Here is a 15509-nt window from a genome sequence, read left to right as displayed (position 1 = left end):
GAGGCAGAGAAAAGGCTGGTGTGCATGGCCCAAATCATGCAGGGAATTGTAGGCCCCCATGATAAAGGTGGGGTTTTATTCTGGTTGTAATGGAAGGTCATTGGAAGCCTCAAAGAAGGGGGAGTAATTTAACTGGATTTTAGCTTTGAAAAGATCATTCTGGCTGATGTGCACAGGATGGGGAAACTGGAAGAATGGGGACTAGACAGGAGACTGTTTCAGTGGTCCAGGAAAGAGATCCTGGTGGCTTGGGCTATGGTTGCAGCAGTGGAGGCAGTGATAAGTGGATGAGTTCTGGACATATTTTCCAGGTGGAGCCTAGATTTAAATGTGTGATGCAAGGGAAAGGAGAAATTAAGGAAGAAAACTATTTGTCCCCTTTCCCAACCCTCCTTCCTCTCTTTCTCCATCAACAGGGTAGATGGGATGACATTACTGACATGGGACTAAATGTCATTACTAAATGTCATTACTAGAAAGCCTCAAACCTTTTTAGGGGAATTAATCAATATTTTATTAAATTTATGATGCTTTTTGGACATCAAAGTGGAGGTCTCAAATAGCTAGTTTGAGATACCATTCCTGACTTAGGATGGTTGAGCTGGAGAAATAAATTTGCTTTTATCAGCTTTAAGAAGTTATCTGACCCAATGAGACTGGATGCAATCCCCTAGGAAGAAGGTGCAGATAAAAACAACCAACCAATCAAATAAACAAACAGCCAAGGTTCTACTTCTGGACCCTTCATTATTTAGAGAACTTGCAGGGGAAAAAGAGTCAGAAACTGAAAAGGAAACTGAAAAGAAGCTCCCAATAAGGAAAGAAAAAATTAGGTGAGTATGGGGCTTCAAAAGTCTGTAGAAAAAAATGTTTTAATAAAGATGGGTTAGTCACTATGTCAAACGCTGCTGAGATAGCAAGTGAAATAACAGAGATGTGACCATGAACCTTGGCAAGAGAGAGAGGTCACTGATGATTGAGAGCTGGTTTGGTTCCATGGCAGGGAACGAGTGCTCAAGAGTGAATGGGGGTGAGGAACAAGAGACAAAGAGTCACCACAAATGTTAGGGATTTTTTTGAGGTATAGTCGACACACAATGTTATATTAGTTTCAGGTGTACAACAGAATGATCCGACAAGTTTATACATTATGCTATGCTCAATGTAGCTATGATCAGTCACCAGACAACGCTAAGTAATGACAACTTTTTGAGAGGTTCTGCTTGTGAAGAGGAACTAAGGGATAGAATGGTCACTGGCAGGGGACAAGGGGAATAGAAAAGCATTATCAGCATGTCAATGGAATACATAGAGAGACACTGTAGAGAGGGAGAAATTGATGGTGCAGGAGAGAAAGGGGGAAAATTGTAGGAGTTGAGTCCTTGAGAAGGCAAGTGGAGGTGAGATCCAGGCCACAAGTGGAAGGGCCAGCCCACAATGGGAGCCGAGATTCCACATGGCTGGTGAGCAACTGGGGTTGGAATTCTGTACTCTGTCCTACTACAGCGCATGTTCAACAGCATTAGTCATCATATTCAGTTGGTGAATGGGGTAATGTCACAGCAATGTGGATGGTATGTTGGTTCACACGGATTTTTTTCCTAAGTGAAAGAATTAGAATTATGAACTTCAGTAGAAAAAGAAAAAATTCTAGGTTGGGTATGGCAGGGGCTTTTTCAGCCCTATTTTCATAAAATAATTAATATAGGAAGAGATACTTGTGATATAGGAAGGGAAATAAGGTTCACTGGCTCAGAAATCTACTTCCATCTACGTTATTTCAGAACTGCAAGCCAGCTTTTCAACTCTTTCTTTGTGGGTGTGGGTGTGCATTTTTTAATAGTCTCCAGCCACTCAGCTATTTACCTGGGCTGTCTACTCTTCCTCACACAGTATCACTTACTGCTTTTCTTAGTTTTCTGGTTACATATTTTGACTGGGCTTCTCCAATTTTCCCTATGAGCTCAGTTACTTTAGTGGGCAATTAAAATTTTTTTTTAATGTTTACTTATTTTTGAGAGAGAGACAGTGAGTGAGTGGGGTAAGGGCAGAGAGAGATGAGACACAGAATCTGAAGAAGGCTCCAGGCTCTGAGCTGTCAGCACAGAGCCTGACGCAGGGCTCAAACTCACGGACCATGAGATCATGACCTGAGCCGAAGTCGGACGCTTAACCGACCAAGCCACCCAGGCGCCCCTAATGTTTATTTATTTTTGAGAGAGAGACAGCGAGTGAGTGGGGTAAGGGCAGAGAGAGACAAGACACAGAATCTGAAGAAGGATCCAGGCTCTGAGCTGCCAGCACAGAGCCTGATGTGGGGCTTGAACTCATGGACTGGGAGATCATGACCTGAGCTGTAGTTGGACGCGCGTAACCAATTGAGCCATCCAGGTGCCCCTAGTGGGCAATTTAAATTTTACACAACAGGAGGTTTTTCAGGCATTCCTCCATTGTGTTATGGCAGAAATGTCTGCACAGTAAATAAACTGGAAAGGTAATCGTCAGAGAGTGGGTATGTGAAATAGAGTTTTGGGGGATGATGAAGTATAAGGTGGGGACAAGGTGTAGGTCATCACTACGTGAGTAGCAGTTAAGGGACAGGAGTGAAAGATGATTGAAATTAAGGAAGTCAAGGAACAGGAGGTCAGGGTGTTTAGATGGGTGACTTATATCAGGAGTTAAATAATATTTAATCAAGATTTCTTAACCTGGGGCCTATGTACCCTCTAATGATAGAATTCAGGGAGTCCTTGAGCTTGAATGGGAAAAAAATACAGTGGACCCTTGAACAACATGGGTTTGAACTACACTTATATATGGACTCTTTTGATAAATACAGTACTGTAAATATATTTTTTTCTTTCTTATGATTTTTTTTTAATTAAGTAGGTTCCACAGCCAACATGGGGCATGAACTCATGACCCTGAGATCAAGAGTTGCATGTTCTACTGACTCAGCCAGCCAGACACCCCAATCTTATGATTTTCTTAATAACATTTTCTTTACTCTAGCTTATTTTATTGTAAGAATATAGCATATAATACATATAACATGTAAAATATTTGTTAATTGACTTATGTTATTGGTAAGGCTTCCAGTCAACAGTAGGCTATTAGTAATTACATTCTGACTGCACAGGGGGCTGGTGCCTCTAACTCCCACAATGTCCCATCTGTATTTTCACTAACCACTCACTTAAATTTAGCATTTTCTTCAATTATTAATGCAGGCTACAAACCACAGTCGAAGTAGTAAAACCTATGACTTTGCCATTAATACAAATCACTGACATTTTGGATGTTATATGGTAGCTCTTGCAAATATATTGAAAAGTTACTTAGGCTCATCACTACTTTATTTATTTAATTAATTTATTATTATTATTTAAATGTTTATTTATTTTTGAGAGAGAGAGAGAGAGGGAGACACAGAATCTGAAGCAGGTTCCAGGCTCTGAGCTGTCAGCACAGAGCCCAATGTGGGGCTCGAACCTGTGAACCGCAAGATTGTGACCTGAGCCAAAGTCAGACACTTAACCGACTGAGCTACCCAGGCACCGCTTTTTTATATTTATTTTTTTGAGAGAGAGAGATTGCGAGTGAGGGGGCAGAGAGAGACAGAGAGAGAGAGAGAGAAGTGGGGTTCACCTGAAGCAGGGCCTGAGCTCATCCATGTGGGATTTGAACTCACGAACCATGAGATAATGACCTGAGCTGGAGTCAGATGCTTAAATGACTGAGCCACCCAGGCACCCTACTCATCACTACTTTAAAATTCTAACAATTATTACATCTACTACTAGAACTTGTTAAATGTGTTATTAAGCACTAATAATTGATATTTTAATGTTTTGATAAATTTAGTTTCTTCATAATCTTACTTATTATATTTTAGGCATTTAAAAATATTATACTCAAAAGTGATCCATTCATCAGACTGTCAAAGGGGTCTATGGCACAGTAAAGTCACAAGCCCTGATCTGCATGGAAGTTATGGAAGTTGCCAAGAATAAGAAGAGGAGTAGTGAAGGACGAAGACGTGAGCCCAGTGCTATTTCTTACCGAATGCTCTGGTCGCATCTCACCTATTTATTTATATAAAGGTCATATTTAGTAAACAAATATTTATTTGATTAGGACTTATATTTTCACGATGGCAAAATTAATTCATAGGTCATGGAATTTCTTTTCTTCTTCCTTCTGTTCTTCCCCAGCATCTCCTCCATATTCCCTGTCACCTTCACCGTCACCACCATCATCATGACTAACATTTACGGAGTCTTCTAGACATTGCATTAAGTACTTTGCAGGTTTTATCTATATTGATTTCAGAGAAAGAAGTGACCCTAGAGAATTATTTAGTTCAACTTCCCATTTAACATGGGAAGACACTAACATTCAGTAGGGTTAAATTATTTGTTAGCAATTTAGTGGCAGAACAGGGACCAGGCCTCAGCACAAAGAAAAGCTACACTACAGATGAGGCATATTGGCTAGATTCACCAGGGGAAAAGGGAATCCCCCCCGCCTGCCATAGATACTGCTAAATGATTTTTCTAAGACCATCTATAGCAGTGGCAAACTCTTACCTGTCAGTGAGTCCCTTTCCTCATACCCTCGCCAGAACTGGATATTATCAATCTTGCTAATTTTTGCCTGTCCAATGAGTGAAAATAATACTGTATTTTTTTAATTTGTATTTTCATGACTATTGGTGAGGTCAGACATCTTTTATGTTACTGGGCAATTATATTGCTCTTTTATGAATTATCTATTTGTGTACTTAACTTTTTCTACTCTCAGTATGTTTTATAAATGTGTGAGGGCTCTTTCTACCATTGGGGTACTAGCTCTTTTGTCTTGCAATCATTCTCTGCTAACTCATCATTTGATTTCCGACTTTGTTAATTTTTCTCTTAAATGTTCCCATATAAAAAATTTAATGTTTATTTATTTTTGAGAGAGAGCATGAGTTGGGGAGGGGCAGAGAGAGAGAGAGACACATACAGGATCTGAAACAAGCTCCAGGCTCTGAGCTGTCAGCACAGAGCCCAACACAGGGCTTAACTCCAGAACAGCAAGATCATGACCTAGGCTGAAGTTGGGGGCTTAACCAACTGAGCTACCCCGGTGTCCCCAACATGTTCCCTTATAAATGAGGTATAAAATTTCACTTTTCTTTCAGTGACTTATTTGTATGGCATTGAAGGCATGGCTAAGTTTTACAAGTAGTATCCCCAACATATATATTTTTAAATTTATTTATTTATTGAGACTGAGAGATAGAGATAGAGACAGACAGAGGGAGAACGCACATATGACCAGGGGAGGGGCAGAGAGAGAGAAACTCAAGGAGGCTCTGTACTGTCAGCACAGAGCCCAACTTGGGGCTTGATCCCATGAACTGTGAGATCATGACCTGAGACAATTTCAAGAGTCGGATGCTCAGGGTGCCTGGATGGCTCAGTTGGTTGAGTGTCCAACTTTGGCTCAGGTTATAATCTCGTGCTTGCTGCTGTTTCGGATCCTCTGTCTTCTCTCTCTGCCCCTCCCCTGCTCATGCTTTCTCTCTAAAAAAATAAATAAAACATTAAAAAAAAAATAAAGAGTCAGATGTTCAACCTACTGACCCACCCAGGTGCCCCTGCAACATAGCTTTAAAAAAATTTTTTTTAATGTTTATTTATTTTTGAGAGAGAGAGAGAGACAGAGTGTGAGCAGGTGAGGGGCAGACAGAGAGGGAGACACAGAATCGAAGCAGGCTCCAGGCTCTGAGCTGTCAGCACAGAGCCCGACGCGGGGCTCAAACCCATGAACTGTGAGATGATGACCTGAGCTGAAGTCGGACACTTAACCGAGTGAGCCACCCAGGCGCCCCACAACATGGCTTTTTAAAAAGCATTTTTGGAGATAGTATTTCCTAATGAGTCAGGATGAAGTTTTTCTATTTACATTTACTTCATTAAATATGAAAAAGGAAGGCTACTTTCAGTAGTTCTGATAGAAGGGTTCAATATTTCTTTGAAGGGCATAATGACACCTGTAATACTCACCATCAGTTGACACATCAGTCATTATTTCCTCAAGTTCCTCATCATTGAGTCTAATTCCCATGTTTTCCACAAGGGATTTCACTTTTTTGAGTTTGACCCTTGGTCCTTAGGAAAGAAGGGCACAAAATAAGATCATAAATACTGATGCTTAAGAGTGAAAAATGCTAATCATGGTCATGCATCATAAATTCCAACTGGAGGATAAAGCATAAGGGCACAAAGAAACCATTAACATATATATCTCCCTAGATTTAGATATTTCTGTTGAAAGTAGGAAAAGAGGTTAGAGAGGGAGAGAGCCAAAGCATAAGAGACTCTTAAAAATTGAGAACAAAGTGAGGGCTGATGGGGGAGTGGGAGGGAGTGGGAGGGAGTGGAGGGTGGGTGATGGGTATTGAGGAGGGCACCTTTTGGGATGAGCACTGGGTGTTGTATGGAAACCAATTCGACAATAAATTTCATATTAAAAAAGAAAGTAGGAAAATTGAGAAAGATAACCATTGAGGCCCAGGTGGACAGTAAACAGTATTTACCTTTATGGGGACAGATGAGATTGATGGAGGTAGGAGGACTCTCGCTTTTCAAAAAAATTGGGATAGGGGCGCCTGGGTGGCGCAGTCGGTTAAGCGTCCGACTTCAGCCAGGTCACGATCTCACGGTCTGTGAGTTCGAGCCCCGCGTCAGGCTCTGGGCTGATGGCTCAGAGCCTGGAGCCTGTTTCCGATTCTGTGTCTCCCTCTCTCTCTGCCCCTCCCCCGTTCATGCTCTGTCTCTGTCTGTCCCAAAAATAAATAAAAACGTTGAGAAAAAAAAAATTAAAAAAAAATTGGTATATAAATGACACATTATATCACTTTCAGGTGTACAACATAATGATTTAGTATTTGTATCTATCGCAACGTGATCACCACAATAAGTCTTGTTAACATCCATCACCATGAAAAGTTGCGAATTCTTTTTCTTGTGGTGAGAACTTCTAAAATCTATCTCTTAGCAATTTTCTTTTTTAAAAAAAAATTTAAATGTTTTTATTTTTGAGACAGAGACAGAGCATGAGCAGGGGAGGGGCAGAGAGAGAGGGAGACATAGAATTCAAAGCAGGCTGTAGGCTCTGAGCTGTCAGCACAGAGCCCGACACGTGGCTGGAACTCACGGACTGTGAGATCATGACCTGAGCCAAAGTCAGACACTTAACTGACTGAGCCACACAGAAGCCCCTATCTCTTAGCAATTTTCAAAGATGCAATATGGTATTGTAACTATAGTCACGATGCTGCATATTATATCCCCATGACTTGACTTAGCAATTCTTTGAAGAATTTTTAAAAATGTTTATTTATTCTGAGAGAGGCACAAGCAAGGGAGGGGCAAAAAGAAAGAGGGAGAGAGAGAATCTCAAGCAGGCTCCATGCTGTCAGCACAGAGCCCGATACGGGGCTTGATCTCACCAACTGGAACTGTGAGATCACGACCTAAGCCGAGATCAAGAGTCAGATGCTTAACTGCCTAAGCTACCCAGGTACCCCTTAGCTTACAATTCTTTTCTCAGTGTTCTAAGTGGTAGAATTGGATCGTTTTCTTGTAGTATTTGATGTTTTGAAAATAATTTCTGATCAAAAACTTAAAAAATTATTGCTTATAACAGAATAGTATAAAGGGTAGAGATAGGATATTTTCCTTAACACCCGTTCAGTGGACTCTGCTTCAGTTTCCCAGGAGAGGTGAACAGAGGGGAATAAGTGAGTCCACTCATGGTTGAAAATAGCAACTAGTCTGTACAGTTCTAGCTGGAATACAGTGTTAGTATTTCTATCCTGAAATGTCAATGCACCCAAGAAAAAATGGGAAGTTATGAGTCTAAAACAATGGATCAAAAAATTGGCAAGAAGCAAAGTTGGAACATTTAAAGGCAAATGCTAAGCACGAGGAATTTATTTTTATTGGTGCTTTCACCATGATTCTCACTTACCATTGAGTGCTTTCACACCTTTTAGCAATCTCTTCTTATATACTCTTCCATCAGCTGTAAGACAAGACACGATTAAGAATATAGGTTAAATGAAGGGAAGATTAACAAATAGAGCACAAAGACAATTCAACATCCATAATCTCAGGGGGGAAAATGCTTCAGATCTGTTGAGGATTTTATTTTATTTTGCCCTCAAGTAAGAATGAAACCAAAGATAAAGCTCTCACTGATGTAAATCTACCTACTGGTTGAATTAAAAACAGTCTTTATCTCCCTATTTCTCCCATTTTCCTTCTTACTCTTACTCCTCTGGTTTTCCTCATTTCCTTGGTCAGGATTTAGGTGAAGCAGTGATCCCAGGGTGACAGGATAATGTAGCCTTGATGATGGAGACTAGTGAAAGATGTTGCCAATTTTCAATATTAAAATGTAAGTGACAAGAACAGGATTTCTTCTTTTGTAACACCATGTTTTCTAGATGGGGTTTTACTAGACATAGGCATATATGATTTCAGTACTTTTCATACACAAGCCCATAAATCCAAGTTTCAGAGATGTGCTAAATGCTCACCACGAATGTTCAGAGATGTGCTAAATGCTCACCATGAATGGGCAGAGTTTTCAACAGCTCCTTATTCTCCTCATCAGTCAGTACTAGTCCCATTTGCCTCAGCACATTGTTCAGATTACCCACATTAACCTTCTCTCCTTTGGAAAGATGAGAATTGTTCATGCATAAGATTTTTTTTTTAATTTAAAAAAATTTTTTTACATTTATTTATTTTTGAGAGACAGAGAGAGACAGAGCACAAGTGGGGGAGGGGCAGAGAGAGAGGGAGACACAGAATCCGAAGCAGGATCCAGGCTCTGAGCCATCAGCAAAGAGCCTGATGCGGGGCTCGAACTCATGAACTGTGAGATCGTGACCTGAGCTGAAGTCGGATGCTCAACTGACTGAGCCACCCAGGCACCCCGTTCATGCATAAGAATGTTAGGAATGGGCAAATGATTTCAAATTATAGAGAAGATTGCATATTTGGCATAAGTTTAATTAGAATAGCAAACTGACAATGAAACTTGTTAATCTATGTAGGTTTAGAGTACATGTGGGCAAATGGATTATGTTCAGAAATAGAATTTATACTTTCAATTCAAGCAAAAGTAGATATAATCTCGGATATAAGTCAAATGCCATTATGTTTCCTGAATTATGGGGTCTTTTGACACATATTTCCTGGCTGTCCTACAAAAGCTTCACCTTGAGACTGAACAGCGTTCACCTATATTTTGGTGGTTTAAACAATGGTGAAGTGGAAAACATTCTTGGTCCAAACTCCATATAATGTAGGTCTATACAGGAAAAATCCCAGATCAAACAGTAAGATTATAAAGCAAACATTTAACCATTAAATTTGTAGGATGGGGGCGGGTCAACTTCGCATGTCAGTAATAGCCTGAAGAGAAAATTAGTGTTTTAAAAGCATCTTTTTTTTTCCTGTAAATCATTAAGGTCTTAGTTAATAACGAATTCCCTTTTTACCACTACTTCTTACCTATAAAAGCTTTTGCGTCGTCCATCACCACATTCAAATCCACCATTTTATTCTCTGTAAGAAGAGGCAATTCAGGCACAGAGACCAAATCTTAGACTTAGAAAAACGATATGAAAAATTTAAGTCGTAATACAAAAGGTTCAAATTCAGCTGTTTTTCATAATTTTCCTCAGTAACTTTTTAAAGTCAAAATAAGCAAGAACAAAGAGAAAGATCAAAATGTTAAAGTGAACATCCTCTAATTAATACTACTTGGTAAAAAGTATCCAATGACCCTTAACCCAGAGATTAAGCAGGTTTAATAATACAGTTGATTCTTTTTTTTTTTTTAATTTTTTTTAACCTTTATTTATTTTTGAGACAGAGAGAGACAGAGCATGAACGGGGGAGGGTCAGAGAGAGAGGGAGACACAGAATCTGAAACAGGCTCCAGGCTCTGAGCCATCAGCACAGAGCCTGACGCGGGGCTTGAACTCATGAACCGCGAGATCATGACCTGAGCCGAAGTCGGACGCTTAACCGACTGAGCCACCCAGGCGCCCCAATACAGTTGATTCTTGAACAACGTGGGGGGTAGGGGTGCTGACCCCCTTACAAAGTTGAAAATCCATGTGTAACTTCTGACTCCTCAAAAATTACTAACAGCCTATCGTTGACCACAAGCCTTACGGATACCATAAAATATCAATTAACGCATATTTTGTATGTTCTGTGTATTTACTGTATCCTTACAATAAAGAAAGCTAGAGAAAAGAAAATGTTACTAAAGCAATCATAAGGAAAAGACATTTACAGTGCTGTACTGCAGTGACAGAATTTTAAAAAATGTGCACATAAGTGGATCCACACAGTCAAACCCCTGTTGTTCAAGGATCAACTGTAACCCCTTCTAACAGGACTCTCCCTTCCTTTAGACCCAATAAGGAAGCATATTTCAATAGACAAGATGGAATTTGAGGCCTAGATGTCATTTATTTACATGAGCAGTTGACTGTTAAACCCTGACAGAATGCTATCTTCCCACTCTCGAAATTTTGCTTATAGTCCCCACCTCCAACCCTCAGGACAGTGAACTGTTTGAGAGCAGAGATCATGCCTTAATTTTCTTTGTCCTACCAGGTATAAATTGTTCACTTTCTAGTTCAGTGTTTTGCATCTAGTTTTGTGCTAGCTAAATGAATGAATTCCAGTGGTATAGTAGTCATAATGTTGGATTAGAAAAAATTATTCTTTCCTTTTTTTTTTTCTTTTTGAATGGCCTCAAAATACTCATTGGTAATAATCCCTTTTCTGGTAGGAAACATTTTAAGGGTGCCTAGCTAATATATGGGGACAATGTCACAATTAAATGATTTATAGTGATATTTTTCATGATAAGAAGAGGCTCCAGACAAAATAATGGATAATTACTCAGGGAGAGGGATTCATTCATTCATTCATTCATTCATTCATTCATAGAGCATGCAGGGGAAGGGGAGTGAGAGGGGGAAAGAGAGAGAATCCCAAGCAGACTCTGCACTGTGAGATCATGACCTGAGCTAAAATCAAGAGTCGGATGCTTAACCGACTAAGCCACTCAGGTGCCCGGGAAATTTTAAACTACAAGGTGGGCTCAAACTGTTTTCTTCATTAAGGCCAACTACAGGTAGGGGCAGCAAAGATGTTTGCTGGTGACAGTGGCCTTAGCCACACCTGCCAATCATTAGTTGAGAATAGGAACCCTGAAGTAGGGAAGAAGAATAATTTGTTTATTTTGGTGTGGCATGTGCTGGTTGTGCTGAAAGATGTGCTGTCTGGCTCTCTTACAACTTGTTTTTCATCAGGCTTTTAATGGGAAGCCACTGGCTCTATGTTGGAATCCAAGAGCCCTCTAATTCAGGACCTTTTAGCCTGGCGATTACCCCTTAGCCAACTCTTTCTAATGAATTCTACTATTTTTGCCTCCATGACATTTTTACCCAGCTAAAGTGGTCTTATTCAGTCATTAATGAAACTGTCTTATTTAAAAAAGACATACTTGGAAAGGAAGGAAGATGTATGAAAGAAATAAGGAAAAATGGTAACATCTGTTAGCTCTAGCCAGCGGATACACAAGTATTTGTTACAGTGTTTTCTGCTTTGATAGATGTTTGAAATCTTTCAGAAGTTTTTCAAAGAGATCAAAAAATAGGTTTGCCTTCAGAAGCCCTCATATAGAAGCTCTAAGATTTGCTCCCAAGTACAGTGGTATCTGAAATACTTACTATCAGTCGGCAGGTGTTTCAGTAAGTCCTGATGGTCCGCTTTCTCAAGCTGAATTCCCATGTTCTTTATAAGGGGGTCCAGGTTACTGATACTGACTTTCCTTCCTTGGGAAAGAAGAGGATGTAAATAATAGAAGTAAGTCCAAGAAGTGGAAGATGCTAGCTTTGAATGTGTATCCACCCTCGGTGGAGAGTGAAACACTGGCCATTTAAATGGACCCAGATAGTCAGTGTTGGAGGTGAGAAGAGAAAATGCTCCCTCAGCACTGTGTTGTAACTTTTCATTGAAATAATCATGGAGGTGCCTGGGTGGCTCAGTCAGTTGAGCGTCCGACTTCGGCTCAAGTCACGATCTCACGGTTTGTGAGTTCAAGCCCCATGTTGGGCTCTGTGCTGATAGCTCAGAGCCTGGAGCCTGCTTCAGATTCTGTGTCTCCCTCTTTCTCTGCCTCTCCCCCACTCAGGCTCTGTTTCTCTCTGTCCCTCAAAAGTGAATAAACATTAAAAATTTTTTAAAAAGAAATAATCATGGATGAAGAAGAATTAGATAAGCCTGATGAATTGTGATAATCAGCGTAAATGAAATCAGAATGTCAAACTTGCTGCATATTATTAAGAATAACTTGAGGTAGTTATACCTAAAGAAGAGTGGTAGGTTATGAGCATAAGTTCAGTGTCATTAAACTAGTGGAATAATGGAATAGCATGATTCTAATCAGAAATTTAAAAAGGCAGGGGTGCCTGGTGGCTCAGTTGGTTAAGCATCCGACTCTTGATCTCGGCTCAGGTCATGATCTCATGGTCCGTGGAACTGAGCCCCGTGGCAAGCTCTTTGTTGATAGTGTGGAGCCTGCTTGGGATTCTCTCTCTCCTTTTCTCTCTGCCCCTCTCCAGTTCCCACTCTCCCTCTTTCTCAAAATAAATAAATAAACTTTAAAAAAAGAAAAAAAAGCAAATGCAAAGCCTAATAGATTTTAGCTGCTGTTCTCATGATTCTTACCTTTGAGAAGTTTCACACTATTCAGTAATCTTTTCTTGTACACCTTTCCATCTCCTGTGAGACAGGGTAAAGTTTAAGTCAAAAGAAAAAGGATAAGGAATTCTATAATTTTATAAAACATTTGATATGATTCATCTAGCAATTTATTTATCTCACCCTCAAAGAATAATAAAAGGAATGCCCTCAATGTGGTCAGTCTATTCCATCACTGGAACCTATGGCAGTAGCTGATGCAGGCTAAAAATACACCCATATAGTTGCCTCTTTCTTCTTCTTTTTTTTTTCTTTCTTGAACTGCACTTTGATGCTCTGCCTTTCTCCCTTTTCCTTGCTCGTGCCCTAGGCCCATAAGGTATTCCTCTAAGTCCATGTTTAGCCTGAATGATAGACCTATAAAGGGATTTTATTAAAAATAATTATCAATCCAAGCGGTGGTATAAAACAATATTTAAATAAATGTTCTCTAGACAGTTTCCATAAATGGAGAGGAAATTCAACAGGGTCGGAGAACACGGGACATCTGCCAGCCCCACCCATCTCCACAGGTGCTGTCTGTCCCAAAAGGCCCCTTCCTGTGGCAGGAGTGTCTCCAGTGTTGACAGACTCCACAATGCCTGGCATGTATATGCAGTTATCTCCATGACAGCCCATCTTCTCTCTGCGTCTTTGTCCTGCTGTCTCAGAGCCAATGTCCCAATTCTCATAATTGGCTCCTTGAGAGAAATCTAGGGGAATGCTAGACACGGGAAGTGGCCACAGCCTTAGGTGTATGTGGGGAGAATACAGATGGGCATCGGGCATTTGCTGCCCATGGTGCTGCTTCTGCCATCAAGGGGTACCAGCCCCCTCGGTGATGTGTAGGCTCGCTCTTGCTTAGGGGACAAGTGGTGATGGGAGTGTGTATGTGGGAAGAAGGTCTACGTGGAGGTCCATGAGACTGGGCAGGAGACACAGGTGGGGCACAGGCTGGTCTCTAGGGTCTCTAGTGGTGAGCATATGCAGGTGCCCAAGAGGTGGTTTTTGAGGGACTAATTGGACTGACCAATTGGATTCGAATACTGACAGTCCCAGCACATGGTTCTGGAGGCACCCTGCTCTCAGGTGTTTATCTTTTAGTTGCTGGATTATGGGGTGTTGGGGAGGCACATTCAGGGGAGCTACAGAGAAGTCAGCTGTGTGGCATTTAAAATATTTAGTTGGGGGGTGGGGCGCCCATGTGGCTCAGTCAGTTGAGTGTCCAACTTTTGATTTTGGCTCACGGTTCCTGGGATTGAGCCCTGCATCAGGCTCTGTGCTGACACCATGGAACCTGCCTGGGATTCTCTCTCTCTCTCTCTCTGCCCCTCCTCTCTCTCTCTCTCTCTCTCTCAAAATAAATAAATAAATTTTAAAAAGTTAAAAAACTATTTAGCAGGGGCCCATTGACTTGTAAATTTTTCACTTAAAAATTAATCACTTCCAAACTAAAACACAGATGAGAATGGGGTTTCTGTCTGGACTGCATGTTCCTTAGGGGGTTTCTTAGGACATCAGACAGTTCTCCCCCAGAAGCCCACAGTGCCACATTTCCCTGAGCACCACGGTGGCATGTTATATACTCACCAGAGACTGGCAGAGTTTTTGACAGCATCAACTGCTCTGTTTCAGTGATCTCAATTCCCATGTTTCCCAGTACATTTTTTAAGTCATTGGCTTCCGCCTTTTCTCCTTTGAATAGATGGGAATCGTTTCAGGTGAAAACATTAAGAAATCGAATTATTCTGAATTATGGCGAACATAATCTAGTGCAGCATTATTTCCAACTGCAGGATGAAGTTGAAACACACAAGCTGACTCCAGTCACTAGAGTTACGGTAAAATCCAACACCTGAAAAGTTTCTTTACTCAAAATGAGAAGACAACTCTTCTCTTCTGTGTGGGGGTGAATATAGCATTGAGTAACATGGGGGCAGTGTGATGGTATATAGAATGTGCATAGTTATACTGATACTAGCTCTGATAGTGCTTCATGACTTGGACTATGGGGCTGACTGTTCTTAGTGACCATATTTCCTGATGCAAAAACTTCACCTTGAGATTTACTGGGTTCACCTGGATTTTGATTCTTTAAACACTGGAGAAATAAACACTGGTCAAAATATCGAACAAGTTAATACTTCTTTTTGAGAGTGGCCACACTTTTCCTAAATCTCTAATAATCTAAGTTATTGGCAATAAGATGAAAATCATCAATAAATAAGTAAAAGAACAAAGCAAACTTACTAATGATGGATGGGGGGGGCAAAGTACTGCTTTAAAAAGGTACTTCTCTACAAGGCATCAAGATCTCAACTTTATGATGTCTTCTACAAGTTCTCACTCACCTGTAAAGGCACTGGCTGCTTCCATCAACACAGCCAACTCCACCTTTTCATCTTCTGTAGGAAAATTCAGAATGTAGAATCAGATGAAGATAATGAGACTTGAAAAGTTATATACAGTTCTTTTTTTTTTAAGATTTAAAAAAATTTTTAAGTAAACTCTACACCCAGTGGGGGGCTTGAACTCACAACCCCAGGCTCAAGAGTTGCAGGCTCTACCAACTGAGCCAGCCAGGGGCCCCTATATAAAATTCTTAAATGAAGATTTGGTGTATGGAATCCCAATAATTTTTCATGTTTTATTCTAAAAATTTTATATTTTCTTTTTAAA

At 40.5% G+C, this 15509-nt stretch overlaps 1 protein-coding gene across 1 annotated transcript in view; it reads right to left on the bottom strand.

Annotated features, from left to right (window-relative positions):
- Positions 1-15509, bottom strand: part of EFCAB3 (EF-hand calcium binding domain 3) — a 76937-nt gene that overhangs the window by 51415 nt on the left and 10013 nt on the right. Inside the window, exons 4-11 of the mRNA XM_032591138.1 lie at positions 15182-15235; positions 14421-14525; positions 12819-12872; positions 11819-11923; positions 9576-9629; positions 8626-8730; positions 8023-8076; positions 6054-6158 (exon numbers count right to left, since the gene is read on the bottom strand). Of these exons, the coding sequence (XP_032447029.1) occupies positions 6054-6158; positions 8023-8076; positions 8626-8730; positions 9576-9629; positions 11819-11923; positions 12819-12872; positions 14421-14525; positions 15182-15235 (636 nt within the window). The remainder of the gene's footprint in view (positions 1-6053; positions 6159-8022; positions 8077-8625; positions 8731-9575; positions 9630-11818; positions 11924-12818; positions 12873-14420; positions 14526-15181; positions 15236-15509) is intronic.

This window comes from Lynx canadensis, chromosome E1, assembly GCF_007474595.2.
Source record: "Lynx canadensis isolate LIC74 chromosome E1, mLynCan4.pri.v2, whole genome shotgun sequence".
NCBI classification, from domain to species: domain Eukaryota; kingdom Metazoa; phylum Chordata; class Mammalia; order Carnivora; family Felidae; genus Lynx; species Lynx canadensis.
Note: the sequence above shows the minus strand (reverse complement) of the source record. Positions and strands in the feature narration are given on the sequence as shown.